General features: G+C 38.8%; 3 protein-coding genes and 2 non-coding genes across 7 annotated transcripts in view; all 5 read right to left on the bottom strand.

Moving 5' to 3' along the window:
* Positions 1–3110: 3110 nt before the first annotated feature.
* LOC134633854 (ras-related protein Rab-5C-like) lies at positions 3111–10299 on the bottom strand. Of its 2 annotated transcripts, none has more exons than XM_063482986.1 (6): positions 10155–10299; positions 9035–9335; positions 8080–8231; positions 4911–5033; positions 4713–4806; positions 3111–4580 (listed from the first exon to the last, which is right to left on the bottom strand). In XM_063482986.1, the coding sequence occupies exons 2-6, from the start codon at positions 9204–9206 to the stop codon at positions 4453–4455; spliced, it is 669 nt and encodes a 222-aa protein (XP_063339056.1). In that variant the 5' UTR covers positions 9207–9335; positions 10155–10299; the 3' UTR covers positions 3111–4452. The 2 variants fall into 2 exon arrangements, with proteins under 2 accessions (XP_063339056.1, XP_063339057.1); XM_063482987.1 differs by having other exon boundaries at positions 10183–10294.
* Positions 10300–12894: 2595 nt separating this feature from the next.
* trnaq-uug (transfer RNA glutamine (anticodon UUG)) lies at positions 12895–12966 on the bottom strand. Its single transcript has one exon. It is a non-coding gene; the product is annotated as a tRNA-Gln (tRNA).
* Positions 12967–16637: 3671 nt separating this feature from the next.
* trnaq-uug (transfer RNA glutamine (anticodon UUG)) lies at positions 16638–16709 on the bottom strand. Its single transcript has one exon. It is a non-coding gene; the product is annotated as a tRNA-Gln (tRNA).
* A 4512-nt stretch (positions 16710–21221) lies between these two features.
* Positions 21222–22026, bottom strand: LOC134632896 (three-finger toxin MALT0070C-like). The gene is made up of 4 exons (XM_063481761.1): positions 21934–22026; positions 21763–21845; positions 21446–21556; positions 21222–21338 (listed from the first exon to the last, which is right to left on the bottom strand). The coding sequence occupies exons 2-4, from the start codon at positions 21809–21811 to the stop codon at positions 21229–21231; spliced, it is 270 nt and encodes an 89-aa protein (XP_063337831.1). The 5' UTR covers positions 21812–21845; positions 21934–22026; the 3' UTR covers positions 21222–21228.
* A 1787-nt stretch (positions 22027–23813) lies between these two features.
* Positions 23814–27841, bottom strand: part of kcnh4b (potassium voltage-gated channel, subfamily H (eag-related), member 4b) — a 43187-nt gene continuing 39159 nt past the window's right edge. For both annotated transcript variants that reach the window (XM_063482985.1, XM_063482984.1), the window contains exons 16-17: positions 26977–27053; positions 23814–26103 (exon numbers count right to left, since the gene is read on the bottom strand). In XM_063482985.1, coding sequence (XP_063339055.1) covers positions 25078–26103; positions 26977–27053 — 1103 coding nt within the window. In that variant the 3' untranslated portion in view covers positions 23814–25077. The remainder of the gene's footprint in view (positions 26104–26976; positions 27054–27841) is intronic.

Below are 27841 nucleotides of genomic sequence, written 5' to 3'. Positions count from 1 at the left end.
TATTTTAATAATAGATAATTAGCTACCAAGCGTACAAACCAACAAAGTCACCTGCTAGCCAGTGCCCTCAAAATATTTACCTGAGAAAGGACGCATTTTATTATAATTATACACCTATTCTGGCTTCACTTGTTGTATTTAAATCCTGAAATGATCTTACCCCACCTTACCTCTGAGCTGCTTTACCCCTACAATGCTGTCTGAGTTACCTTTGCATGCTAGACAGTCACCTACATTGTCCATTTAAAAAAGTCATTTTAAAACTCAATTATACTGTTTTGGCCTTCGACCCAGCATGAGATATTGTTCTGACGTGCGTTTATTGCATTATAATTGCCTTTTTCTTTTTATTCCATTATAGTTGTTTTTATTGGTGCTTTTACTTACCATTGTTTTCAGTGTATTAATTGATTTTTGTGTACAGCACTTTTTTTTAATCTCCTGTAACTGTTTTTAAAGTGCTTCATAAAGAAAGTTGGTATGGTAAAGCTGAATTGGTAGACTGCTATTGTTCACTTGATTGAGCAGGTAACCCAAATGCTGATTGGGTTGGTTCAAATGTATCCTGGACCATTTCCTGTGTGTCATTCCTCCTCACTCTCCCCCTACTTCCCTGTTCTCTTTCTACTGTCCTATCAAAATAAAAGCTTTGAATTAAAGAATCCAAACTCTACAGCAAAACAAAAAAAAAAAAAACATTGTGTTGTGCTCAGTTACCAGTAAGTGAACACATTATTTAAGTCATTGCTTTAGTATATATTGGCTCCTTGGAATAAAATAAAAATAAAAATGTAAAGATTTATTTTATCAGATATTATAGTGTCATATGTTCTGACCTGCTTGTTCCATTTACTGCATCTATATTTTGCTAATAGTTTTAAAACCTCAAAGAGCACTAGGCACCCCATGTTAAAGGGCAGAAATCATAACAACAAAGTGAACTGCAGCATTAACCCAGAGCTTTGAAATGAGCTGTGGAGTAATGAGGTGAAAACAGATAAAGCAGACCAATACTGCGCCCTTCCTCTGCAGGACAGACTTTTCCTCACTTTGCCATTAATGGCTTTTTGCATGGCCGATCTATATACTGTGTAATATGCATACAAATGCACACAATGGCAAATTTCTCCACCTTGTGAACAGCAGGTAAGAGTTCATCCTTTCCTTCATGTAAACTTAGTAGCTCTGCAAGAAATATTACTTTAATATTGAATCGATTTTAACAATAGTTCTTTAATTCTGACTGATTGTTTAAAGATAGTTGAGCTTTTTTTAAGTGCAATGCTGCCATCTAGTGTTCAGAAATCTTTACTATGCCATGTCTGTGGTGAAGTTTTTACAGGTGTATTTTTTAGACTTCAAATCATTTTTAAAACTCTCTTTGCATTGCAAAATGTGGCCCATGAGGAGGTTTATATATTTGTTTTGAAACCTGAAAAAGTATACTGCATATGCTTTTTTAAAACCTTATTCCAAAGTGGATTAAATAAATGTTTCACCTCGAAATTCTACATACAATACCCCATAATTACAAAACAGAAAACGTTTGCTTGAGATTCTTGTAAATTTGTTAAAAATAAAAAACAATCCAGTTTCTTCTGCCTATTCAGGGCCAGGTCACAGGGGCAGCAGACTAAGCAGACAAGCCCAGATCTCCCTCTCCGTGTCCACCTGCACCAGCTTGTCCGATGGAACCCCAAAGAAATTCCCAGGCCAGTCGAGAAATATAATCCTTCCACAGTGTTCTGGCTCTGCCCCGGGGTGTCCTCCTGGTGGGATATGGCTAGGACACCTCACCCAGGAGGCATCCTTGTCAGATGCCCAAAACCCTCTCAACTGGCTCCTTTCGATGTGAAAGAGCAGCAGCTCCAATCTGAGCCCCTACCGGTTGTCCAAACTCCTCAACTTATTTCTAAGGGAGAGGCCAGCCAGCCTTCTGAGAAAGCTCCTTGTATCCGCGATCTCGTTCTTTTGGTCACTACCCAAAGCTCGTGACCATTGGTGAGCGTAGGGATGTAGATTGACCGGTAAATTGAGAGCTTCACTTTTACGCTCAGCTCTCTCTTCACCACGATGGACAAGTACAGCATCTGCATCACTGCAGATGCAGCACTGTCTGTCAACCTCCTCCTCCCTTCTCCCCTCACTCATGAACAAGACCTAGATACTTAAACTCTTCCACTTGGGTCAGTAACTGGTCTCTGACCCAGAGTGGGCACTCCACTCCACTCAAGGACATTGACCGAGTGGTCGCGAAGCCACTCCTTTGTTATCTTGACTGCTTGCTTAGGGTCAGTGTCATGTAGGAAGTTGAACAATCACCCTAGTTCGAGGTCCGGTCTGTGTGGCAGGTTATCATCAAGGATGTCTTTGTGCATTGCTGCATTTATCTTTCCCTCAACTCTGACTCATCTATTGCTTCCTGCTGGCGAAGAACATCCCTCAAGATGATGCTTCCACCACCCCGGTTCACTGTAGGGAAAGTATTGGCCAGTGGATGAGCTGTGCCTGGTTTCTTCCAGACATGACGCTTGGGATTCAGGTCAAAGAGTTCGATCTTTGTTTCAACAGACCTGAGAATGTTGTTTCTCATGGTCTGAGAGTCCTTCAGCTGCCTTTTGGCAAACCCCAGGTGCGCTCTTTCATCTCACTAGTTTACCATACAGGCCTGATTGGTGGAGTGCTTCAGAACTGGTTGTACTTCTGGAAGGTCCTCCTGTCTTCACAGAGCAATACTGGAGCTCTGTTGTTGATCACCTCCCTGATCCCTTTTTAATACATGTGCAAGAATCTCAATCAAACTTTTTTTCACTTTGTTACTATGGTATATTCTGTGTAGGAGTTTTGAGGTAAAAAAAAAGAAGCATTTATTCCATTTTTGGAATAAGGATGTAACAAAAATTAAGGCAAATGTGGAACAAGTGAAGCGCTGTGAATACTTTTCACTGTAACTCCAGCACAATCGATCCATTTTATTAACCACTTGTGCTATTCAGGTCACACGGCACGAAGTATTGGGAGAAAAAAACAAAACAAAAAAACCCAACAACTTACAGGCCGGTCTGTATGTGGGGAAAAAAAAGTACACTCCAAAACAACTCAAAACAAAGTGAATCTTGTATGTTATTTATTTCATTTCAGATTTACAAGTTATTTCACATTTCTTAAAAAAAAAAAAAAAGGCTAGCAACTCTCCGATGTTACAGTTAGCAATAAAACAATGCAAGAAAACAACTGCATTTATGGTACAGCCTCTTCAGATGTGTAGCCCCTCCAATCACGACCACCCTCAGCAAGCAAGTCTTGAGCTTTTCTTATAACAGCCTCACCCAACTCCCTATTAAGAATAACCAAAGCCACCTCTACACCTGGCATTACAATGTGATCTGCAACTAGATAATTTATTGATGGGAAAGTATAAGGAATGCAGGTGTAATTTTATGCACTGTGATTGGTATGTAATCAGACAATCCAGGCCACATTTAGAGGTGCTTGGCTTGCATTCTGATTAGATCTGTTAGTGTAAATGCAGTTAGTGCAGCCTAACAACATTAAGTTAAAAAAAATCATCTACCCAACAAGTTCTGCTTCTTCCTGCTCGCATCATTAAACTGAAATGTTAAACAGAACCTTCAAAGTCTTCTATCTCCTCTTTCCAGAAATGGATAATATTAATTTCTGGACACAGAGATGGCCAACTTGCAAAGATAAAAGATCCATCTTTAACTTGTGAACTAACCAACCAACCCAACTAACCTGCATATAGAGACAACGTCAGGACACGGTCAGATGATTTTATACAAGGGCTAACTGCTAACTCCAAAATGTCACCTGTCACTATCAAGATAACTTACACATGCTAATGTCAGGTGCAAATGGGACCTTATGCTGCATTACGACAAAAAGATTAAATCGCTCTACCATTTGTAATTTAAGGATTAATATTTTTGGGTACTTTTTTTTTTTTTTAAATCCACTGAATATAGGCAAATGACAGGAGTAGAAAACGTGTGTGCATATATAAATATACATATTCTACACACACACACACACACACACACACACACACACACACACACACACACACACACACACACACACACACACACACACACACACTCCAACAATTCCAACAACCTCAGCATCATGCTTCAAATTCATTTATAACAGCATTCAATCATCAGAGAGATGCTAAAGATCAACAGGGAGGCGGACAGACACAGAAGGGAAAGACAGAGAAGAAGTAGTGAGGGATCTTAGGAATTCCCTCTAGCTTATGATTTGCTTTACAAAAGTTCCTTTAATCAAACGGGATGCAGATAATCTCATCTGTAATCTCAGTGTGGAAGTGGCGAGTGGTTCTGCCCTCTCCTGCCTCTCTGGCTTTTTGCTACATGCTGTCCTTAAAATGATGTTCAGGGCTCGTTCACCAAGTTCGTTTTTTCTTGCTTCTTAGTTGCCGCCGCAGCACCGGCTGCTGCTGCTGCCCTGAGGGTTAGTTTGTTCTAGATCTACTCCTGTCCTTGTCCGCCCACCTTGTCCAGCTGTACCCTGGGGCTCGCTCTTCGGTAGCTTCTTCGCTATGGGGACAGGGGAACATATATTTCAAAATAAAGCTACGAAACACCAAAACAGCACCAAAAGGTGAATGTTAGGTTAATTGGTGATTCCAAACTGGTCAACCGGAATATGTGACTAAATGCATTACTTACCTATAGCCATGAAAATTTCATTGACATTCATAGCAGTCTTGGCTGAGGTCTCCATAAAAAGCAGACTGTTGTCATCGGCATAGGCTTGTGCCTCCTGAGAACATGATTTAGATATAAAAGTTAATCAACAAATTCAAATGAAGCCTCTAAATATCATTTTTTTTGCTTATATTAAGTCCTCTATATGCATCTTTTTACCTGAAACTCGACAGCTCTCTTGTTTGCGATGTCCGCTTTGTTGCCAGCCAGAGCGATCACTATGTTGGGACTGGCCTGCCTTTGAAGCTCCTTCACCCAATTTTTTGCACGATCAAAAGTGTCCTGAAAAACCAACAAACTTAATTTGCATTTCCCCAAAGTATTTAGCACTACAGCTATCTTTAATGTTGGTCAAACATGTTTTCTTTTTTTAATTTCATACTAGCATAGCTAATGTGACCTCAAAAAGCCCACAAGCCCATGAACACACACAAACACACACACGCATATGTTTAAAATTAACTTACACTGAGTCAAAGCATACCCTCTGTCATGTATGTAAAAATAATCTTAAATATCAGGTAAATACAACTGCAGGTGAGAAACAACACACAACATGTTACACCGTGTTATTATTTATTTAACAAATATTTAACTAAAATGCAGAAGCAGTATGTAAAAAAATTAAGCACACCTCATTTTCTGTATGATGTTATCAGTCTCTCACATCACTGTGGAGGAATTCTGGCCCACTCTTCATTGCTTTGTTTATGCAATGCTTTTTAAGCTCCTACCAAAGCATTAAATGAGGTTGAGGTCCTGACTTTGACTGGGCCATCGAGGCATCTGAGTTCTTTTCTTTTTCCAGACATTATTATTATAGATCTGCTGTTGTGCTTGGAATCATTGTCCTGTTCCATGACCCAATTTTAGCTATTTTTTAACTGTCAGACAGATGGTCTCACATATGACTCTAGAATAATTTGGTATACTGATGAGATCATAGTTGAATAAAGAAGCGCAAGGTGTCCAGCTCCTGTGGCTGCTAAAAGCCCAAATCACCACCCCTCCACCCCTGTTCTCTCACTTGGTATGAGATGTTTCTGCTGATATGCTGTGTTTGATTTTCACAAAAGTGGTGCTGTGCATTATGGACAAGCGTCTCCACTTTGATTTTATCTATTCAAAGGACATTGTTCCACATATCTTGTGGTTTGTTCAGTGCATTGTGCATTTGCTGGAAGATTAGAAACTGTGTTTAATGTTTTCCACATGTGAATATTAGTTTTACTGAGAATAATAAATTTAATTTGTTTGGAAATGACATTATGACCCTTTAAAATCATCGCTGATGTCTTTCCTCCTTGGCATTGTAAACACACACCTGAATGCTCCAGACCAGAAAATTGAAAAGCATCTGCTTTTACAGACGTGCTCACACTTACTAATGATCAACTAAAGTGCCGCTATTTACACTCTTAAACAGTGAGGATGTACTTAGTTTTTCACACATTGCTTTTTAATTTTGGCTTAGTTTTAGTTAAATGAATAAACAGTGTAATGTATCATGTTTTGCTCTTTATCTGAGGTTGTATCTAAATCATTTTAGAACCTGCTGAGGACCAGATGATTTTTTTCATTTGTAAAACCTTAGACTTGAAAGACAGTGTTGCTTTCTTTTTCATATGACTGCATAATTACAGGTTAATTGCAAAAAAACCAAACAGAAATAAGTGAGAATCTTGAATCCTTCAGTAAAAGCCAAAACACACTTTAACAATCGTAACCGTTTTTTCAGTGATTTTTAAAAAAAATTATCACTGATTATCAGCATATTTTGCATTCTTCCACTTTTGGGAGCAACAAAACAATGAAACAAATGAATTAAACAAAGCAGTATCTGCAAGCATCATACAGTATGTCACGAAAGTGAGTACACCCCTCACATTTTTGCCATTATTACCTAAACCACTGGCAACAAAAATGAGTAAACCCCTAAGTGAAAATGTCCAAACTGTGCCCAAAGTGTCAATATTTTGTGTGGCCACCATTATTTTCCAACACTGCCTTAACTCTATTGAGCGTGGAGTTCACTAGAGCTTCACAGGTTGCCACGGGAATCCTCTTCTACTCCTTCATAATGACATCATGGAGCAGGTGGATGTTAGAGACCTTGCGCTCCTCCACTTTCCATTAGAGGATGCCCCACAGATGCTCAATAGGGTTTAAGTCTGGAGACATGCTTGGTCTGTCAAGCAGCTTTACCCTCAGTTTATTTAACAAGGCAGTGGTCTTTTTGGAGGTGTGTTTGGGTTTGTTATCATGTTGGAATACTGCCCTGTGGGACAGTTTCTGAAGGGAGGGGATCATGCTCTGCTTCAGTATGTCACAATACATGTTGGCATTCAGGGTTCCCTCAATTATGCGTTCCTGAGTGCCAGCAGCACTGATGCAGCCCCAAACCATGACACTCCCACCACCATGCTTGACTGTAGGCAAGACAAACTTGTCTTTGTACTCCTCACCTGGTTGCCGCCACACACCCTTGACACAATCTGAACCAAATAACTTAATCTTGGTCTTATCCATGTCCTTAGTCTGCTTGTGTTCAGCAAACTGTTTGCCGACTTTCTTATGCATTATCTTTAGAAGAAGAAGAAGCTTCTTTCTGGGAGGACATCCATTTGATGCAGTGTGAGGCGTATGGTCTAAGCACTGACAGGCCTTAATGCCTTCAACTTCTTCAGCAATTCTGGCAGCACTCATACATCTATTTTCAAAAGACCTCTGGGTATGACGTTGAGCATGTGCACTCAACTTCTTTGATCGACCATGGCGAGGTTTGTTATGAGTGAAACCTGTCCTGTTAAACTGATGTATGGTCTTCGCCACCGCGCTGCAGCTCAGTTTCAGGGTGTTTGCAATATTCTTATAGCCTAGGCCATCTTTATGTAGAGTAACAATTCTTTTTTTCAGATCCCCAGACAGTTCTTTACCATGAGATGCCTAATAAACTTCCAGTGACCAGTATGAAAGAGTGTGAGAGCAATAACACCAAATTCAACAACCTGTTTCCCATTTACACCTGAGACCTTGTGAAACTAATGAGTCACATGACACCAGGGAGGGAAAATGGCTAATTGGGCACAATTTGGACATTTTCACTTTTGTTGCCAGCGGTTTAAGCAATAATGGCTGTGTGTTGAGTCATTTAGAGGGGACAGCAAATTTTCACTGTTGTATAAGCTGTACACTGACTACACTGTATCAAAGTGTCATATCTTCAGTGTTGTCCCACGAAAAGATATAACTAAATATTTACAAAAATTGGAGGGGTGTACCCAGTTTTCTGAGATACTGTAACTGTTACCCTGTGCGTGAAACCTACTGTGTTGGTAATGTCATAGACCACGATGGCTGCTTGAGCCCCTCTGTAGTACATTGGAGCCAGGCTGTGGTAGCGCTCCTGACCCGCTGTGTCCCAGATCTCAAACTTCACAGTGGTGTCGTCAAGACAGACCGTCTGAGTGAGGAAAGCAGCTGCATAGAGAATGAAAACGTAAACAATAAATAAATGAAACACTCGATCTTCCTAGAAGACTATCCTGTTCACATCTGATCTGAAGATAAGTTAGGAGGCATTGCATCACTTCAGATTAGCTTGGGCACAAATTAATATAATTCTAAATGCCACATCTATAGATGTATGACCTCTGTGTAGGATAACACGCCACATCACAAGACTCGTATCATCTCAAACTGGTTTCTTCAATGATCAGTTCACTGTACTTAAATGGTCATCACAGTCACAAATCTGAATTCAACAGGGCACCTTCTGGATGTGGCTGAACAGGAGTTTGCATCATACATATGCAGCTGAGAAATATGCATCACCTGTATCATGTCAATATGGACCAAAATCTCAGTAATGTTTTTGGCACTAGTAGAATCTATGCCATGAAGAACTAAGACAGTTCTAAAGGTAAAAGGAGGCCCAACTTGGTACTAGCAAGATGTGCCTAACATACTGACCAGTGAATGCATGTTCTTTATGTGAACAGCTTTTATTTTGATGAAACATTTGCCAAATTTCAGCAATGTTGTTTAAGGAAAGCTCTTCTACAGATGCTTGTTTTTAAATGACATTTAACATTTGGGAATACTTGAGAGGAATATGAAAGGCACATTTACCCCTGTGAGGTATCAAACCTGATACAGCACTAAGATTCCTAAATTTCAAACAATATTCACTTAACATGCAAACAGCAACATAATCTACCTAGAGAAACATCTACAGCTTCCAAACAAAATCGGTTTCCTTCATTTAGAAACGTGTTTCTCACCTCCAATGGTGCTCTCCTGGAATTCGTGGAACTGCCCTTTGACAAAGCGCAGCACTAAGCTCGACTTCCCCACCGCTGACTCTCCCAGCAGGACCAGCTTGAACTGGCAGATTTTATTTGCTGCTGCAGCACCATTAGGCCTGTTCGCTCCTCCACCACCACGTCCAGCCATTGACAGAGACTGTTATGGAACAAACTAAATACTCGGAGTTTGGGAAGGGTTGGAAGTCCACGCACCGATTGTGAGCGAGGTCAGAAATCACACTCCGGGGCGACAAAAACAGCGGTGATCCAGGCAAGCCTGAAACATTTTTTAAAAAATAAACTGAACCTTTTTTGTGGGTACATTTTAGGAATACATATCTATAAGTGACTGACTTTTACGTTAGCTTGTAGATAACACTTGTTTTCTCATACCACTGCTCGACTAACGTTTGTTTATCCCCGATTACAGCGCAGAAACAACGCAGTATCCATCATATAAGTTATTATTAATTATGTTATAAAGCCTGTCAGCTCTTCTATCAGACAATACCGAACTGACACAAAAGATTCACATCAGTCGCTGTCGTGTGAAGTTCATAACCATAGATCTACATGCAGGCTGTTCACTTTTTTAACTGCTAAAAGTACAGCTGAGCAGGTCTCCGCCACAGTTATCTGAAATTATTTGTTAGCAGCAGCAAATGTTGTTTGATTTAAAAAACAAACAAACAAACACTTAAATGATAAAATGGAAATGAGCACCACATACAGCCTTGAACTCTCAAACACTGATATCGATATCGGCCTGAAAGACCTAGTCTGGCATGTTAGTAACAGCTGACGAGTTAAGCTAAAACAACCTAGAAATAGCTCCATTCTGTTTTTAATGCTGTCTCACAAGTTGAAATGCTTCTGTAGTCAACAGGACACTAACAAACAATTTAAGTGTGCGTATTTGTAGTTACAAGTCCAAAAGCACCGGGTGAAGCCGCTAGTCGTTTAACTTTGACCGTCTAAACGGACAAAAACACCATCAGTCAGACAGTTAGCTCGGAAGCTAAAGCTCATCTGTATTAACGACGATCAAATCAGTTCATAATGCTAATCGGCTAACAGGAAGTTTTGGGTTTCTTACCGACAACGAAAAACAAGATTCGCTGTACCGTGTGTAGAGTGACTTATAACGATGTTATTTCTCGTTAACAGCGTTTTCTCCCGTTCCACTAAAAGACTTCCAGCTTCTGTGGAATATATGCTTCCGCCTTCAGTAACAAAAATACTTCCTGGATTCGCTTGTCATGTGATGTGATATCACAGCCAATCAAATACGGAGATTGCAGAACGTCAGCAGGAGCTAGCTCAGTCCTGTACTATTTTTAAAATGATCAATGACAGAAACACTTGCAATGTCTTTTAGAGGAAGATTATTTCGCAGTGCTTGGGTAATTTGCAACAAAGGTTTAAATTCAAAAACTCATAATCCAAAAAAAGACTTGATCCAACTTTTCATGACATAATTTACATTAGTTTATATTATTATTATTATTATATCCTTCTGGATGTTTAGTAAGCTAGAAATAAAATGAGATGTTATGCGATTTAAAAGACACATTTGTGTAGCCAAGGAATTGGTTAATTCTATTTATATTTTCAGAGATATTTACACAATTAACCAAGTATTTTCTTCTTTCCTAATAACTGGTTGTGCCACCCTTGGCAGAACAAATTGCAGTCAAGCTTTTGCAATAACTGGTAATGATTCTTTCACAACTCCGTAGAGAAATTTTGACCAACTCTGCTTTGCAGAACTGTTTTAATTCAGCTACACTGGCGGTTTCTTGCGCATGAAAGGCCTTTAAAGTTATGCCAAATCATTTCAGTCGAATTTATGTCCAGACTTTGACTCAGTCACTCCAAAACCTTTCTCACATTTTGAGAAACAAAAACATTTTTCCTGTGACACTTTAGTAACAAAGATCATCTCTATGGAGAAACAACACATGGTTAAATGCCACATGGTGGTGCAATTGGAAAGCAAATGACATTCGGAGGGATTTGGAACACACTCAAAGATGCAACCGTATTTTGTTTTGAAAAAAATGTAAGTTATTGTCTGATTTTGCTTTCTTTTCTCCCCTTAATTATAGTTGTATTACAATAAAGTGAAGTAATCTATTCTAAGGAACACCAGACTAACAAAGGATTTGCAGTTATTGAAAGTCATCACAAAAATGAAAAAATGGCCTTAAAAGAGTGTAAATGTATAATTAGTTGATTTTATTGTGAAAATTCTATTACACAATAAATGAGATTGGATTATTTATTCACTGGAAAATATTGTGTATGATAGCCATTTATCTGTTGCACAGATCAGTTGAGCAGCAAGTGGCAGATGATACACCGGGCTGATTCATTATCCTGCAGTCATTTGACTTCATGCAACCTTTGAAATATCTGGGAGCTGTGGAAACAAGGAAAACAGGGTGGTATGAAATCATCTGTTGTAACTGATTTAATTTTTGTCTTTTTTTTCCTGCACACTAAACCAAATGGGGGTTTTGACTTACTAGATCCTGCATAAATGATGGCACTGGTGCAGACATTGTTAAAGCCATGGCAGGTCTCTACAGAGGTTGAGCAGTGTCGCAGACCTCCACAGTAACATTTCAGAGCTTCACCTGGAAAAAGAAACAAATCAGGTTTAATCACTGTAGCAAAGCATTTTCACAGCCAATAATTTAAATACAGTAAATAGAACAGTAGCAGAGTCTCCCAAATGAGCCTCATTGACAGATATGGAATGATGTATATATAAAACAGGCTGCAGCTTCACTCACTCTGGCTGATGACCAGCAAAACCAAAACAGCAACAATCACAGTCTTCATGTCTTCACGATGCCTCGCCTCACTGCACCAATCTCTGTATGAAAAAAGGGAATAAATGTGAGAAGATCAAACTCTTTAAGCTCCTCCATAATCCACATATCGAAGGACAAACACATCCCACCTGATGAATGATCCTTCTGGAAAGTGATTCCTCAAATGTGTGTCAGCTGGGTTTCCATCCTCCTTTTTTATTTGGTCTTGTTGTGCAAGCGTGCAGAGTGAAATATCAAGATCAGACTGTGATGCTGCAAAAACACACCGTGACACCACTTGACTCATCAAGAGAATGTGCAAATATATTTGCACACCAATTGTTCTGTTTGTATAAGCAACATATGCAGCGCAAAGTAACAACATGATGTGAGGACACGTATAAAGCGCAGTCAGCCAATTTGGACCAACACTACAAATAAATAAATAAATAGGTGAGCAAATTTTAACAGGCTACAAAGAACATGATAAAACCTCTTGAAATACAGAGAATTGTTTAGTTTGAAGATTTGTTATTGATCTTGGAAATACCAGAGTGCAATCATAAGGGACATTTTCAGATCAGTGTGTCCCTGAAGATTTCCAGTAAGCAATCAAACTAGAGAAGCTGTTTTACAACATAAACAAACAGATGAAAAACGTCTGAAAAACAAATCTTTCAATCTTTGAATACTAATAAAAAAAACCTGAAAAATAACAAAAAAGTGTTTTAAAAATAATCATAAAGTGTTAATGTAGAACTGGGAAGAGAATTTAAAAAAACATAACCTTTTAAAACACGATTTTGATTTTAGCAAAGTTGAAAACTGCCAAATTAGCCCATGGAGTCTTTGTAACAAGACAATCAGCATAAACCAAAAGGGTCTCAGCATACATACAGAGGTGTGCAAAAGTCTCAAGTCACGTCTCTTTGTTTATGTTTTGTCAGGAAAATGTGAAATAAATGCAGACATATATGGAAATCCAGTATCCATTTACAAAGAGATTAACTTGACATCAGGTTCCACTGAGATTCGAACTCAGATCACTGGATTCAAAGTCCAGAGTGCTAACCATTACACCATGGAACCACTTCTCAAAGACTGGTGTCACTGAAAAACCAAACCTTTTATTTACTGAGTATTGGCATAATATAAAATGAAAAATAGAAGAAATGTCAAGTCACCCCTCATTACTTTATGTTTTCTTGGAAAATTGGAATAAGGTGCAGCGATTTATTGAAACATCTGAAAAGATAAATTAAAATGCAGCATTTCAGGGAAAAACAGAGTTTGTACAATTCTAACAAGCTTGAAAATCAATATTTGGTATGATCACCTTTATTCTTTAACACATTCTGAACTCTTTTAGGCAAGCGTTCTTGTAATTTCTTTAAATAGTCCAGCTCTCCAGGCTTCTTGAAGGACATTCAAAGCTCTTCTTTGGATGTTGGCTGCCTTTTTTTCTTTTCTCTGTTAAAATGATCCCAAACTGCTTCAGAAATACTGAGGTGCAGACTCTGGGGAGCCCAATCAATGACTGACAGTGTTACACTGTTTGTTTGTTTTTTTAACTGATGCTTTTACTACATTGGCAGTGTATTTGGGATCATTGTCGTGCTGAAAATTGTCAGTCAGATGTTTTCCAGATAGTACTGCGCGATAGATTCACATCTGACAATATTGTTCCCAACACCACTGGCTGAATTGCAGCCACAAACCATGACAGAGTCTCGACTGAGTTTCAAAGGTTTAAAGATTGCTGTAGACACTCTCACTACAACACCTCTCCCCTGACCTCCTCTGAACATAGTGATGATGATTTGAACAAAAAATTTCTAATTTGGATTCATCTGGATCTGTTGATTTTCAGTCCAGTTCTTATGTAACGTGGCACACCTCAACCTGTTCTTCCTGTTTGCCTTGGTTAAGAAAGGCTTTTTGACAGCCAACCATCCACTGGGACCATTTCTGACAAGGTCTCAGCAAACAGTAGATGGATCATCTGAAGGGCCAGATGTATGTGTCAGGTCTGCTGGATTTTTTCCTACTTCTTAATGTCCTTCAGATACTGTTCACCTGCTGTAGATATTTTTTAGGCCTGCCACTTGTTCTTTCTTCTCCATTTGTCCAATTTCCCTCTATTTTAAGGACACACTGGACGCTGAGATATGTCATGTTTTCAGCTGATAGCTCTTTGGGATTTTCTTTGTTGATGGCAAAATTCTAGTTAGTTTGCATTAACTTTGACATTTTTCATAGATTCTACTAAAGAAATGGGAACAAATTCTATGTTTGTGTGACAGGCTGCTGGTAACAACATGCATAAAGATACAATTTAAAATGGATTTTTTGGTAAGTTGTCTGTTAGGTATACTGCCTTTTTATCGTTCATAGGTCAGCGTTAAGTACAAACTTACATCTGGTCTTGTCTGTTCTTTGCAGTTTCTATCCCACATAACTCATAATGTAATTTGTGTCAAGTAACGCAACCAATTTAAAAAATCCTCTACTGTTGGCTAATTAAATACAAACATATAACCTGTGTCCTTACTTTTACCATATTTCTTACACATAAGACTAATTCAGGAATATAACATACTGTGCATGAGGTATAGTATTGGGGTCAGTACATCATACCAACTCATTATGTTGCACTGTAAATATCAGATCCCATCTTTTACATCAGTGTTTTATTCTGTATGTATTTATTTAAAATATATATACAAACATCTGTAAACAGTCTCTTTGTGTTTGTGTCGTTTATTTCTGTTTTGATCATTTTCTTTGTTTAGTCATTTCAGCCTTTCAGAGGGCTGTGGATTATTTAATTTTCTAACACCCATGTAACAACGCTTTGATGCATTTTCTCAATAAATGAATAACAAAAGGATATTAATAATAATCTAAATATAGCTTCCCGCTTCTGGCTAAAGCACAACCTTTTGACTGACTGACAATTTTAAGTCACATTTTAATGTCCTCAGTGTTTCAATTGTTTGGTTAGTTTCCTATAACAGCTTTTTGTATGTAAAATCAGAAATTATTACTTTAACAAACCACTGACAAACCATATTTCTTGATGAGCACTTCTGTAAATTGGCCATAACAAACCTAGTTAGTGTTCAATAAATAACTAATAGTTCAAAAACATTAATGTAATGAAATGATGTCGTCATCTAAGAAAAAAAAAAACCCAATTAATTCTCTAGAGAATAGAAAATTACTAAAATAAGAACTGATATAAAAGCCAAAGATGAAATAAACTGCTCTTTATTATGAGAACACCAGAATGCACACTACATGACAGTAAACGTGTTTACAGGCATTTATCTGTTGCACAGATCAGCTGAGCAGCAAGTGGCAGATGATACACCGGGCTGATTCATTATCCTGCAGTCATTTGACTTCATGCAACCTTTGAAATATCTGGGAGCTGAGAAAACAAAGAAAACAAGGTGGTATGAAATCATCTGTTGTAACTGATTTAATTTTTTTTCTTTCTTTTTTTCTACACACTAAACCAAATGGGGGTTTTGACTTACTAGATCCTGCATAAATGATGGCACTGGTGCAGACATTGTTAAAGCCATGGCAGGTCTCCACAGAGTTTGGGCAGTGTCGCAGACCTCCACAGTAACATTTCAGAGCTTCACCTGGAAAAAGAAACAAATCAGGTTTAATCACTGTAGCAAAACATTTTTACAGCCAATAATTTAAATACAGTAAATAGAACAGTAGCAGAGTCTCCCAAATGAGCCTCATTGACAGATATGGAAAATGATGGATGTATAAAACAGGCTGCAGCTTCACTCACTCTGGCTGACGACCAGCAAAACCAAAACAGCAACAATCACAGTCTTCATGTCTTCACGATGCCTCGCCTCACTGCACCAATCTCTGTATGAAAAAAGGGAATAAATGTGAGAAGATCAAACTCTTTAAGCTCCTCCATAATCCACATATCGAAGGACAAACACATCCCACCTGATGAATGATCCTTCTGGAGAGTGATTCCTCAAATGTGTGTCAGCTGGGTTTCCATCCTCCTTTTTTATTTGGTCTTGTTGTGCAATTGATGCAAATCCAGTGTATCATTAACTCAAAACTTCATGTTGGTTTTTGCACAAACACAGAGTGAAATATAAAGATCAGACTGTGATGCTGCAAAAACACACCGTGACACCACTTGACTCATCAAGAGAATTTGCAAATATATTTGCACACCACTTGTTCTGTTTGTATAAGCAACATATGCAGCGCTAAGTAACAACATGATGTGAGGACACGTATAAAGCACAATCAGCCAATTTGGACCAACACTACAAATAAATAAATAAATAGGTGAGCAAACTGTAACAGGCTATAAAGAACATGATAAAACCTCTTGAAATACAGAGAATTGTTTAGTTTGAAGATTTGTTATTGATCTTGGAAATACCAGAGTGCAATCATAAGGGACATTTTCAGATCAGTGTGTCCCTGAAGATTTCCAGTAAGCAATCAAACTAGAGAAGCTGTTTTACAACATAAACAAACAGATGAAAAACATCTGAAAAACAAATCTTTCAATCTTTGAATACTAATAAAAAAACAAAAAAGTGTTTTAGCCACATAAACCAAAAGGGTCTCAGCATACATACAGAGGTGTGCAAAAGTCTCAAGTCACGTCTCTTTGTTTATGTTTTGTCAGGAAAATGTGAAATAAATGCAGACATATATGGAAATCCAGTATCCATTTACAAAGAGATTAACTTGACATCAGGTTCCACTGAGATTCGAACTCAGATCACTGGATTCAAAGTCCAGAGTGCTAACCATTACACCATGGAACCACTTCTCAAAGACTGGTGTCACTGAAAAACCAAACCTTTTATTTACTGAGTATTGGCATAATATAAAATGAAAAATAGAAGAAATGTCAAGTCACCCCTCATTACTTTATGTTTTCTTGGAAAATTGGAATAAGGTGCAGCGATTTATTGAAACATCTGAAAAGATAAATTAAAATGCAGCATTTCAGGGAAAAACAGAGGTTGTACAATTCTAACAAGCTTGAAAATCAATATTTGGTATGATCACCTTTATTCTTTAACACATTCTGAACTCTTTTAGGCAAGCGTTCTTGTAATTTCTTTAAATAGTCCAGCTCTCCAGGCTTCTTGAAGGACATTCAAAGCTCTTCTTTGGATGTTGGCTGCCTTTTTTTCTTTTCTCTGTTAAAATGATCCCAAACTGCTTCAAAAATATTGAGGTGCAGACTCTGGGGAGCCCAATTAATGACTGACAGTGTTACACTGTTTGTTTGTTTGTTTGTTTGTTTAACTGATGCTTTTACTACATTGGCAGTGGGATCATTGTCATGCTGAAAATTGTCAATCAGATGTTTTCCAGATAGTACTGTGTGATAGATTCACATCTGACAATATTGTTCCCAACACCACTGGCTGAATTGCAGCCACAAACCATGACAGAGTCTCGACTGAGTTTCAAAGGTTTAAAGATTGCTGTAGACCAGGGGTAGGCAGCCTTTCTGATGACGAGTGCCATCTAAAATTTCCTCAAAAGTCAGTGTGCCATATGATTGCATTAGCAATAAATTTAATAACGCTCTATATTAACAGTTACACACTATATAGAACAACTTTATAGAATCATATTTGTTCACAGATGTTGGCAGCTATCAGCGAATAGTTATCAGTTATTTTGAAACAAAAAAAAGACATTTTATCCATAACAAGAACTCCATAACAGCAAATGAACTGTACAACAGAAAATACAAATGCTATTTATGGTCTCCTCACAACAATGATAAGAAAAATAAACTGGGCCAATATGGCATGTTTGTTAATACAGGGATACACATGTTAATCTGATCTCTGGTCTCCCACTCAGAGACACAGGTCTCCGAGTGTCCAGCATTCAGACGGCTACCTGAGGACACTCTTCATGTGAGAGAAAATCTGCTCACACAGATATGTAGAGCCAAATACTGTCAATAAGGCCTCTGCAATGTTCTGAAGACAGTTAAACTTGTCAGGCAGTGATGTCCAGCAGGTGAAAATGCAAGCTCCATGAACACGCACAGCTATAGATTCCAGCTGCGTTCGTAGTTCTGCAAACTTTGACCCCACAGAGTCAAGTTTTTCAGTTCAATCAGGTGCATTTCGATGTCGCATTAACTGGCATTAACTCAGCCAGTTAATGCGAGACAAATCCAGCTGCTCATTAAAGCTTTCTGGTTTGATCAGAAAAGAAAACATTGGTCCATACACCTGAAAGTCCTGAAAATGCATTGTGAATTCTGTCTCGAGTCTACGAATGTATCAGTGTATTTCCGTGGTGCTGATGCTGCGCTGAGCGGACAGCTCCTGAAGCATTTGAAGTGTCGGAATCTGGAAATTTCAACATCGCTTGAAAAAACTGCCAGCTAGCAACGTTCCTCTCACTGGTAGGCTAAGTTATTTCTAGCCAATTACAAATTGAATCTGGTAGTTGGGGTTGTTAGCTAAGATGCCATCATTAAGAAGCGGCACAACTAATGGGTCTATGCGAGCTAATTTGCAATGTGCACTGCTGGCCCGGCCATTTATTTTTTAATGCACCTTCTCAGATTATTTCACAGCGTGTCGTGCCCAGGGCTGGACTGGGACAAAAAATCAGCCCGGGCATTTTGACTAGAGACCGGCCCACCAGGTATTAAAGCCATAAAGCCTTTGAATGAAAACAAACACTGTTGTGACAGTGATGTACACTGTCCTGTTGGTATATGTATGATTTCTATACATTTTACATCAGATAAAAACTTTGGTTGTAAGATTCAGATAATTATTTAATAAAAGCTAGACATTTTAAATGAGAGTAAGAAAGAAAAGTATTTCTTTGTGCCCCCCTTTCCCTGTTAATGCCCTACCTGGCCCCCTGGCAAAGCTTTGCTAGAACCGCCCCTGCACAGTTACCAGCTGTCAGCTACACAGAAAAGGATCCTGGTGTTATTTGTCTCTAAGAAACAGTTCATAACTTCCCTTCAACTCATTCATGTCACCTAAAAGGTAAACCTGTTTCTCCATCACCTGTTCAGCTCTGATGATTCAATAAGGACATCTCCTGGTTTCATCTTCATGTCTTCATGAAGACGCAGAATAACTCCACCTTTGCGTCTTTTTCCATTCCTGCTGAAGTCCGGGACAAACTGTTCCTTTGCGGCTCAATACGAAACGCGTAATATTTTCTCTGAATTCCGTTTTTTACAGGACGGTTGGCAACTCTACTAATTAACCTTATGAATAAAATAAAGTTCACTATCAGTAACATCATAGCACCCACCCAGCTGTATAGAAACTCTGTCATGCTAGCTAGTAGGCAGTACCAGTTATTGTAATTGACGGTAAAAAGTCAGCACAACGAAAATAAACTACACCTAAACTTGGTTTATATCTGACTCCGATAGACTGCAGGTCATAACTTCTTACCTGAAGTTCAGTTCACCTGACACTCGGACCGGCGGCTGCCTCGGGTCTCTCATCCACCTGCTGGCCTCTGTGGAAGCTCCGCCATAGCCACCACCAAACAACTGAGTTATTTTTACACATCGGCCAGCATCTGGCCAGTCCACCACCTCTCATTGTTTATGCCGTTACAAAAAAATAAAAAATAAATAATCGGCCCATAAAAACGAAAAATCACCATCGGCCACCAGGCAAATGCCCAGTATGGCCGATGGCCAGTCCAGCTATGGTCGTGCCATCAGTTAACACTTTGCGTGCCAGCTGCAGCACACGTGCCCAGGGTTGCCGACCCCTGCTGTAGACACTCTCACTGCCAGACCTCTCCCCTGACCTCCTCTGGACATAGTGATGATGATTTGAACCAAAAATTTCTAATTTGGATTCATCGCTCCATAAGATTTGTTAAATTTTCAGTCCAGTTCTTATGTAACGTGGCACACCTCAACCTGTTCTTCCTGTTTGCCTTGGTTAAGAAAGGCTTTTTGACAGCCAACCATCCACTGGGACCATTTCTGACAAGGTCTCAGCAAACAGTAGATGGATCATCTGAAGGGCCAGATGTATGTGTCAGGTCTGCTGGATTTTTTCCTACTTCTTAATGTCCTTCAGATACTGTTCACCTGCTGTAGATATTTTTTAGGCCTGCCACTTGTTCTTTCTTCTCCATTTGTCCAATTTCCCTCTATTTTAAGGACACACTGGACGCTGAGATATGTCATGTTTTCAGCTGATAGCTCTTTGGGATTTTCTTTGTTGATGGCAAAATTCTAGTTAGTTTGCATTAACTTTGACATTTTTCATAGATTCTACTAAAGAAATGGGAACAAATTCTATGTTTGTGTGACAGGCTGCTGGTAACAACATGCATAAAGATACAATTTAAAATGGATTTTTTGGTAAGTTGTCTGTTAGGTATACTGCCTTTTTATCGTTCATAGGTCAGCGTTAAGTACAAACTTACATCTGGTCTTGTCTGTTCTTTGCAGTTTCTATCCCACATAACTCATAATGTAATTTGTGTCAAGTAATGCAACCAATTTAAAAAATCCTCTACTGTTGGCTAATTAAATACAAACATATAACCTGTGTCCTTACTTTTACCATATTTCTTACACATAAGACTAATTCAGGAATATAACATACTGTGCATGAGGTATAGTATTGGGGTCAGTACATCATACCAACTCATTATGTTGCACTGTAAATATCAGATCCCATCTTTTACATCAGTGTTTTATTCTGTATGTATTTATTTAAAATATATATACAAACATCTGTAAACAGTCTCTTTGCGTTTGTGTCGTTTATTTCTGTTTTGATCATTTTCTTTGTTTAGTCATTTCAGCCTTTCAGAGGGCTGTGGATTATTTAATTTTCTAACACCCATGTAACAACGCTTTGATGCATTTTCTCAATAAATGAATAACAAAAGGATATTAATAATAATCTAAATATAGCTTCCCGCTTCTGGCTAAAGCACAACCTTTTGACTGACTGACAATTTTAAGTCACATTTTAATGTCCTCAGTGTTTCAATTGTTTGGTTAGTTTCCTATAACAGCTTTTTGTATGTAAAATCAGAAATTATTACTTTAACAAACCACTGACAATCCATATTTCTTGATGAGCACTTCTGTAAATTGGCCATAACAAACCTAGTTAGTGTTCAATAAATAATTAATAGTTCAAAAACATTAATGTAATGAAATGATGTTGTCATCTAAGAACCCCCCCCCCCCCCCCCCCCCCCCCATTAATTCTCTAGAGAATAGAAAATTATTAAAATAAGAACTGATACGAGAACACCAGAATGCACACTACATGACAGTAAACATGTTTACAGGCATTAGTATCTGTTGCACAGATCAGTTGAGCAGCAATGGATAGATAGTACACCAGGCCGAATCACTGTCCTGCAGACATTTGACTTCATGCAACCTTTGGAATATCTGGGAGCTGTGGAAACAAGGAAAACATGGTGGTATGAAATCATCTGTTGTAACTTTTTTAATTTTTTTCTTTTTTTTTTCTGCACAGTAAACCAAATGAGGGTTTTGACTTACTAGATTCTGCATTAAGGAAGACAGTGCTGCAGACATTGTTAAAGCCATGGCAGAACTCCACAGAGCTTAGGCAGTACCACAGACCTCCACAGTAACACTTCAGGGCTTCACCTAAAAAAAGAAACCAACTGGGTTTAATAGTAGAGCATTTACGAAGCTGCAATTTTATCTCTAAAATCTAAAACAAACAAACAAAAAAGCCCAAAACGTAATCTAATTTAAAGTGAACAGTTTCAGAGCTTCTCAAGCCTCACTTGTTTCATGGGCAGATGTCTGATATAGAAAATAGCTTTTAAACAGGCTGCAGCTTAACTCACTCTGGCTGACGACCAGCAAAACCAAAACAGCAACAATCACAGTCTTCATGTCTTCACGATGCCTCGCCTCACTGCACCAATCTCTGTATGAAAAAAAAGAAATAAATGTGAGAAGATCAAACTCTTTAAGCTCCTTCATAATCCACATATCGAAGGACAAACACATCCCACCTGATGAATGATCCTTCTGGAGAGTGATTCCTCAAATGTGTGTCAGCTGGGTTTCCATCCTCCTTTTTTTTGGTCTTGTTGTGCAATTGATGCAAATTCAGTGTATCATTAACTCAAAACTTCATCTTTGCACAAACACAGAGAGAAAGATCAAGATCAGACTGTGATGCTGCAAAAAAAGAAACAAATCAGGTTTAATCACTGTAGCAAAGCATTTTCACAGCCAATAATTTAAATACAGTAAATAGAACAGTAGCAGAGTCTCCCAAATGAGCCTCATTGACAGATATGGAAAATGATGGATGTATAAAACAGGCTGCAGCTTCACTCACTCTGGCTGACGACCAGCAAAACCAAAACAGCAACAATCACAGTCTTCATGTCTTCACGATGCCTCTTTTTTTTCATACCAATCTCTGTATGAAAAAAGGGAATAAATGTGAGAAGATCAAACTCTTTAAGCTTCTCCATAATCTACACAATGAAGGACAAACACATCCCACCTGATGAATGATCCTTCTGGAGAGTGATTCCTCAAATGTGTGTCAACTGGGTTTCCATCCTCCTTTTTTATTTGGTCTTGTTGTGCAATTGATGCAAATCCAGTGTATCATTAACTCAAAACTTCATGTTGGTTTTTGCACAAACACAGAGTGAAATATCAAGATCAGACTGTGATGCTGCAAAAACACACCGTGACACCACTTGACTCATCAAGAGAATTTGCAAATATATTTGCACACCACTTGTTCTGTTTGTATAAGCAACATATGCAGCGCAAAGTAACAACATGATCTGAGGACACGTATAAAGCACAATCAACAAATTCTTCTGACCTGTTGTGTAATATCTGCATTGCTTTTGCATGCTCAGTGTAAAATTACCTTGAACACCTGGAACACCCACATGGTGGGTCCTAGGAAAACACACACTGACACAACTTACAGGGAATGCACAATATGCTGTTGAAGGAACTGCGTCATATTCCGATGTTTTCCAACAGATTTTCCAGTTAAACAACCTTTGCTTCTGTTAGAAAGTGTAAATAATGAGTTAATAATGAACCAAATTTAGATAAAAACGTAGATATGAAGAGTTACTTTGTTCCAATCAGCAAAGAAGATCAATGTTTTGCTTATTTTCTTGTCTGGGAAGTTTCATCAACAGCTTCTTTAGAAAAACACAATTATTGTACATTCACTTATATAATCAGATTGAGTGGCGAGTAAGGATGAGGATAAACCAGCGCTCACCAAAAAGCCGTTGCATTCAAAGGCCCTAATGAGACGCAGAACAGCTGCAAATCCTCTTCTTTTAAGAAAGCACGGTGCTGACTTTGTGTTCTTCTGTTGTCGTCTGAAATTTTATTCAACTTGTGGACACATTCATGTTTCTAAAAAAACCACGTTTTTTCCTCTTTAATCCTTTCTTCAAAGTTATCAAACATGAAGCCGTTTATTTCAAAGCTCAACTGCTGCAGCCCTCTCGTTTCTTACTTTGTTAAACTCGGGGTTGCAAATTTAACTTAAATATTAAGAAATAATCAGACAAGACAATCATCAAATTTCCAGAGTGATAATAAAGTAAACTAAACAAATACAGTGATGTCTATTAATTGTGAGTTTTGGTCTTTTTCAGGCATCAGTACTAATCACCTAATAACTAAACAGGAAACATTTTAGGGAAAACCGCAAAAACACGACTTTTCTTGGCATATAAAAGTCTTTATACTGATATATGTATGCAATACCATAAGATTTGAAAACCACAAATAACCTGTCAAATAACAGCAAAGCATCGTAATCCAAATCCAAGAAAATTCAGAGCTTTGCCTCAGTGAAAAATAATCCAGTTTCTGTCTTTTTCTTTTTTCTCAAGCTTTGACACAAATAACCGGTAACTGTATTTTCTCCTTAAATAATTCCAATTTTCCTTCCAAAAGCAAAGCTTATGCTGGTCTCCTGACTGCTGATGGCTTATTGCAACTAAGCAGTCATATATAGCACACAGTATGCTGGTTATTCTGACATGTTTTCTGTCTCTAAAATATCATTTGCATAAACAGTGGTAAGTGTGACACAACAGCAAAGGACACAGTTGCACATTTTCTGCATATTTATTTTGTCAGCCAGAGAGAAATCATTCAAAAGTTCCTGAATACTCTGAATATTCTATAAGAGTCATAAGTTCATCTTTTTGTCCCTCGGAGGCATTTTTATTTCGTAAATTAAGACTAGTTTAAATATTTAATGGGACCCACTTTATTTTTTTTCTTTGAAGCTAAATCTTTTTATTTATGTTTAAATTATGAGCAGCTATGGTGTGTTTATTGTAAATGCTTGAGGAAGATTTTTTTTCTTTTGCATTGTTTTGCTCTATTTAACGCTTTAGTGAGGAAAAATCGAAAATTTTGACGTTTTAAGACTGCTTTAAAAGGAGATACTAACATAATTATAACTGAAATCATAAGTAAGTACTGTGTACTGGTTGGTGGAGTTTAAATATTAGATACTTATCGTCCAGATATTCACAAAACAACCCAGAAGGCTGAACTGAGAAAGACATTCAATTAAAAACAATAAACAATCTACGCCGTGTGATGCACATACTCTACTTTCTACATGCAAAGTGAGGCATGTTTCATTTTTGTTCCTCTGTATTCTTAAAACAGCAAATCATCCTGACCTGTCTGCACGTAAATACAGCGCCTGTGAACACAATCAACTGGTTGTCATGTAGAATGCTTACACATTAATTTGGAAACCTTTTCCGTAGGAAAAAGAATAAATTACTTTACCATGCAAGGAGGTAACAGGTATTATCAACCGCAAGTTGTTCTGAAGATGTTGGAAAAAATATACAATATATATACTGGAACCCACTGTCGTGAGCTTTTTTCTTTTTTAGACACACTTCAGTAAAGCCAAAATAAAGCACAAAATACATGCTTTTGCATAGAAATAGTGTAAATTGCGTGGAGTTTGAGTAATAAGGGAGCATGGGAAGTAAAAGGTGGGGAAACAGAGCACACATCGACAGTCTCTGCCTGAGTCTCAGAAAACACTGTTGCATGAAGAAGTTGCATGTTAGAAATTTCGTGTTGGGTTCTGCTTTGTTCCAGTCTGCTGCTGAGATGTGGAAATATTAATCCGTGAGGTCCAGGCACCACGACTGCTCTGTGCTCTGAGTCTGAACGCCGATGCTGGACCTTCGTGAAGATGCACTTCCACTGTCCCTGCTTTCCAAAGAGCCTGTGTTCCCCAGTAGGCATTCCAGACTGGTGTGCTCCACCGCAGATGGGTCACCTAGTGGGAGATGGGGCTCGATAACATCAGATTGTAATGATCCTGAATCCACAGAACTCCCAAAAGGCTGGCATGGTAATGTGGGTGGAGAGGAAGAGACAGGGTGGAGAGAGGAGTTTGAATCCTTAATTTGGAAGATTGAGGTATCCTGGATCAGAGGGTGAGACGGCGGGGTGGACATCAGGACACACATGGCCTCATTTGAGGCTTTTAAAGGATTAAGGTTGGCGTAACGACTGGGCGATGTGTCCAGCAGGCTGTGTGTGGACATTCCTGTAGGGACACTGGACAAAAGGCAAGAGTATTCATCATTATCACTGGGAGGCTGCAGGCACAAAGTGGGCTGGGACTGACTGATGGTAGTTGAGCTAGCACCGAGGGGTCTGTTGTCTTCATGTCCAGCATGAGGTGGAAGGCCTGGACTTCTTCCATGGAAGCCTGGGCTGACGCTAAGAAGTGATGGGCTGGTCCACAGATGTGCAGTCATGCTCTCAGAGCTATGACACGGGACAGATTTAGGAGAAAGTGTCGGACAGGGGTTAGCAGGCGGACTACAGGACTGAGGCCGCTGGTGGCTCTCTGTTGGGGTTTCAGCAGTTCCACTGCAGCTCCAGTGGCCAGCGGCTGGGGCACTTTGGTGGGAATAGTGGCTCCCGGGAACGTTATGGAGGTGGAAGGTTGAACCATGACTAAAAGGCATGCCGCTGTTGGAGGCTCTGGGAGAGTTGGACGCCATTTGGACACCACACGGATGGGAGGGGAAAGAGGCATTGTAGTGATGAAAAGATACGTGAGCCTGGAGGATGTGCATCATGTGGTGCAGGCTCTTGGTGAGCTCAGAGACTTCCTGGTTTAATGTGCCCATCTGTGTAGAGAGCACTTACAGTTTACATGTGACATTTAAAGACTTGCAACATATTCAATGTAGGTAAATTTTCAAGGGAAACATTAAGGTAACAAATGATAAGGTTCTATCGCTGCTTAATTAATGAATTAATCAGCATCTCTCTTTAAAGTTTACTCTCAGGCTGATGCCCAGCTATAACTTTCTGATGACCTTCCAAGGACTGTAAAAAAGTTGAAATCCTCTCTTGAAGAGATGTCTTCTAAAGCACTTGTGAAATCAAGGAAGAAGAGCAGGTAAGTGACCCTAGCAGAGAATAAAGGAGGCAGAAAGCTAAGGATGTACAAAATGGAGATGGGGGCCAAAAGGGCCACAAGTAGAGAGAGGTTGTCAACTATTTTTTAAATTGCAGAGTCAGCACTGCATCCTCTGCATTGCAGAAGTGCCCTGCTGATTAATTAATATTGACTTCAGACAGCACCCATCTGGATACTCCTGCTGCACCTGCTTTCGCTCTATTTACATTCAGATTAAGAGAGCAGGGGGAGACTGAGGTATAGGCCGGTATCAAGTCCGCTTCATCTCACTTTATATTTTACCTTTACATACACCAAGCAGGCCGATAGTAGATGAGATGCTACAAATTTATCTCTGTGACAAAAAAAGTAAAGCTTGTGATTCTATAATTTTTGCTTTTTACATACAACATAAAATAAGATGGATTTTGTTTCTTAATTATTCCTGTGTTTCATATTCAGTCACTACCAAAGACAGAATGTATGATAATAAGGAGAGCACTGAGCAAAATACTCTGGATCTGTGAGAATTCACACTCAGGGCTACATTATCCTTGGTGCCATCAATTTTAATTTGGACTAAGGGGCTGTAGCTCACCTGAAGGTTGAGTTGACTGATGCTCTGCCTGACCTCCTCCGTCTCCAGGAGCAGAGCAGGATTATTTTGTGTGGTGTCTGGGGAAACGAGAAGAAGAAAAATAGGAGGAGTTTTAGCTCCCAGGAGGATTGATCAATTTTAATATAAAGCAAAATTATGTTGCATGACCCCAGTATTTGCCGATGGAAGTTATACATGCATGTGTAACTATGTATGTTTAAATTTCTCTATAAATAAAAAGTCATCCAAATTTCACTTAAATCCCCAAAATAGAAACATATTTTTTTATGATGGACAAAAATAAGTGATCCTTCGCTTTGAGTGTCTGGTGTGACCTTCTGACTCCCAGCAATTCAATGCTTTTGGTAACTTTTGATGAGGAATCTACCTGGAGGAAATTTAAGCTTCTCTTTCATCCACAAAACATAGTTTTAAACAGCTTTGTGGTGCAGACAGACAGTCCCGTTCTCTTTCCTTGCAGTCCTGCATGCACACCGTTGTTGTTAACTGTTCTCTTGATGGGGGGCTCATAAGCATGAACATCATTATTAGAAGGGACTTCAGCTACTTAGATGTTACCCATGGTTTCTTTGTGAGCATTCTCTATCTGTACACCTGACAAAGATCTTGACTCGACTGACTGGTCGCTCCTCGTTGTTCCCATGTCGAGACTGAAACACCGGGGAGAACAGAGCTCTAAATCTCTTTTTAAAAAATACTACAGGGGAGCCGAGTCATGATTGTCATCTTACTGACTGAAAGAACCTCACTCTAATTTCACGTGCAAATTTCCAACTATTCTTAGAGGTTCACACACTTTCCCGTCAACAGGTATCTAACGCTTCCTTATTCTTCCTAAAAAAAA

Source organism: Pelmatolapia mariae, linkage group LG8, assembly GCF_036321145.2.
Source record: "Pelmatolapia mariae isolate MD_Pm_ZW linkage group LG8, Pm_UMD_F_2, whole genome shotgun sequence".
In the NCBI taxonomy this organism is placed as follows: domain Eukaryota; kingdom Metazoa; phylum Chordata; class Actinopteri; order Cichliformes; family Cichlidae; genus Pelmatolapia; species Pelmatolapia mariae.
Note: the sequence above shows the minus strand (reverse complement) of the source record. Positions and strands in the feature narration are given on the sequence as shown.

Bases quoted from the DNA above. Each gene is read 5' to 3' on its own strand.
- LOC134632896 (XM_063481761.1), bottom strand. From the start codon at position 21,811: ATGAAGACTGTGATTGTTGCTGTTTTGGTTTTGCTGGTCGTCAGCCAG. The intron at 21,557-21,762 runs GTGAGTTAAGCT...TTCTTTTTTTAG, and splicing joins TTTGCTGGTCGTCAGCCAGA to GTGAAGCCCTGAAGTGTTAC. The intron at 21,339-21,445 runs GTAAGTCAAAAC...TTGTTTCCACAG, and splicing joins CTTCCTTAATGCAGAATCTA to CTCCCAGATATTCCAAAGGT.
- LOC134633854 (XM_063482986.1), bottom strand. From the start codon at position 9,206: ATGGCTGGACGTGGTGGTGGAGGAGCGAACAGGCCTAATGGTGCTGCA. The intron at 8,232-9,034 runs GTGAGAAACACG...TTCTCTATGCAG, and splicing joins CCAGGAGAGCACCATTGGAG to CTGCTTTCCTCACTCAGACG. The intron at 4,807-4,910 runs GTAAAAAGATGC...TCATGTTCTCAG, and splicing joins AGAGAGCTGTCGAGTTTCAG to GAGGCACAAGCCTATGCCGA.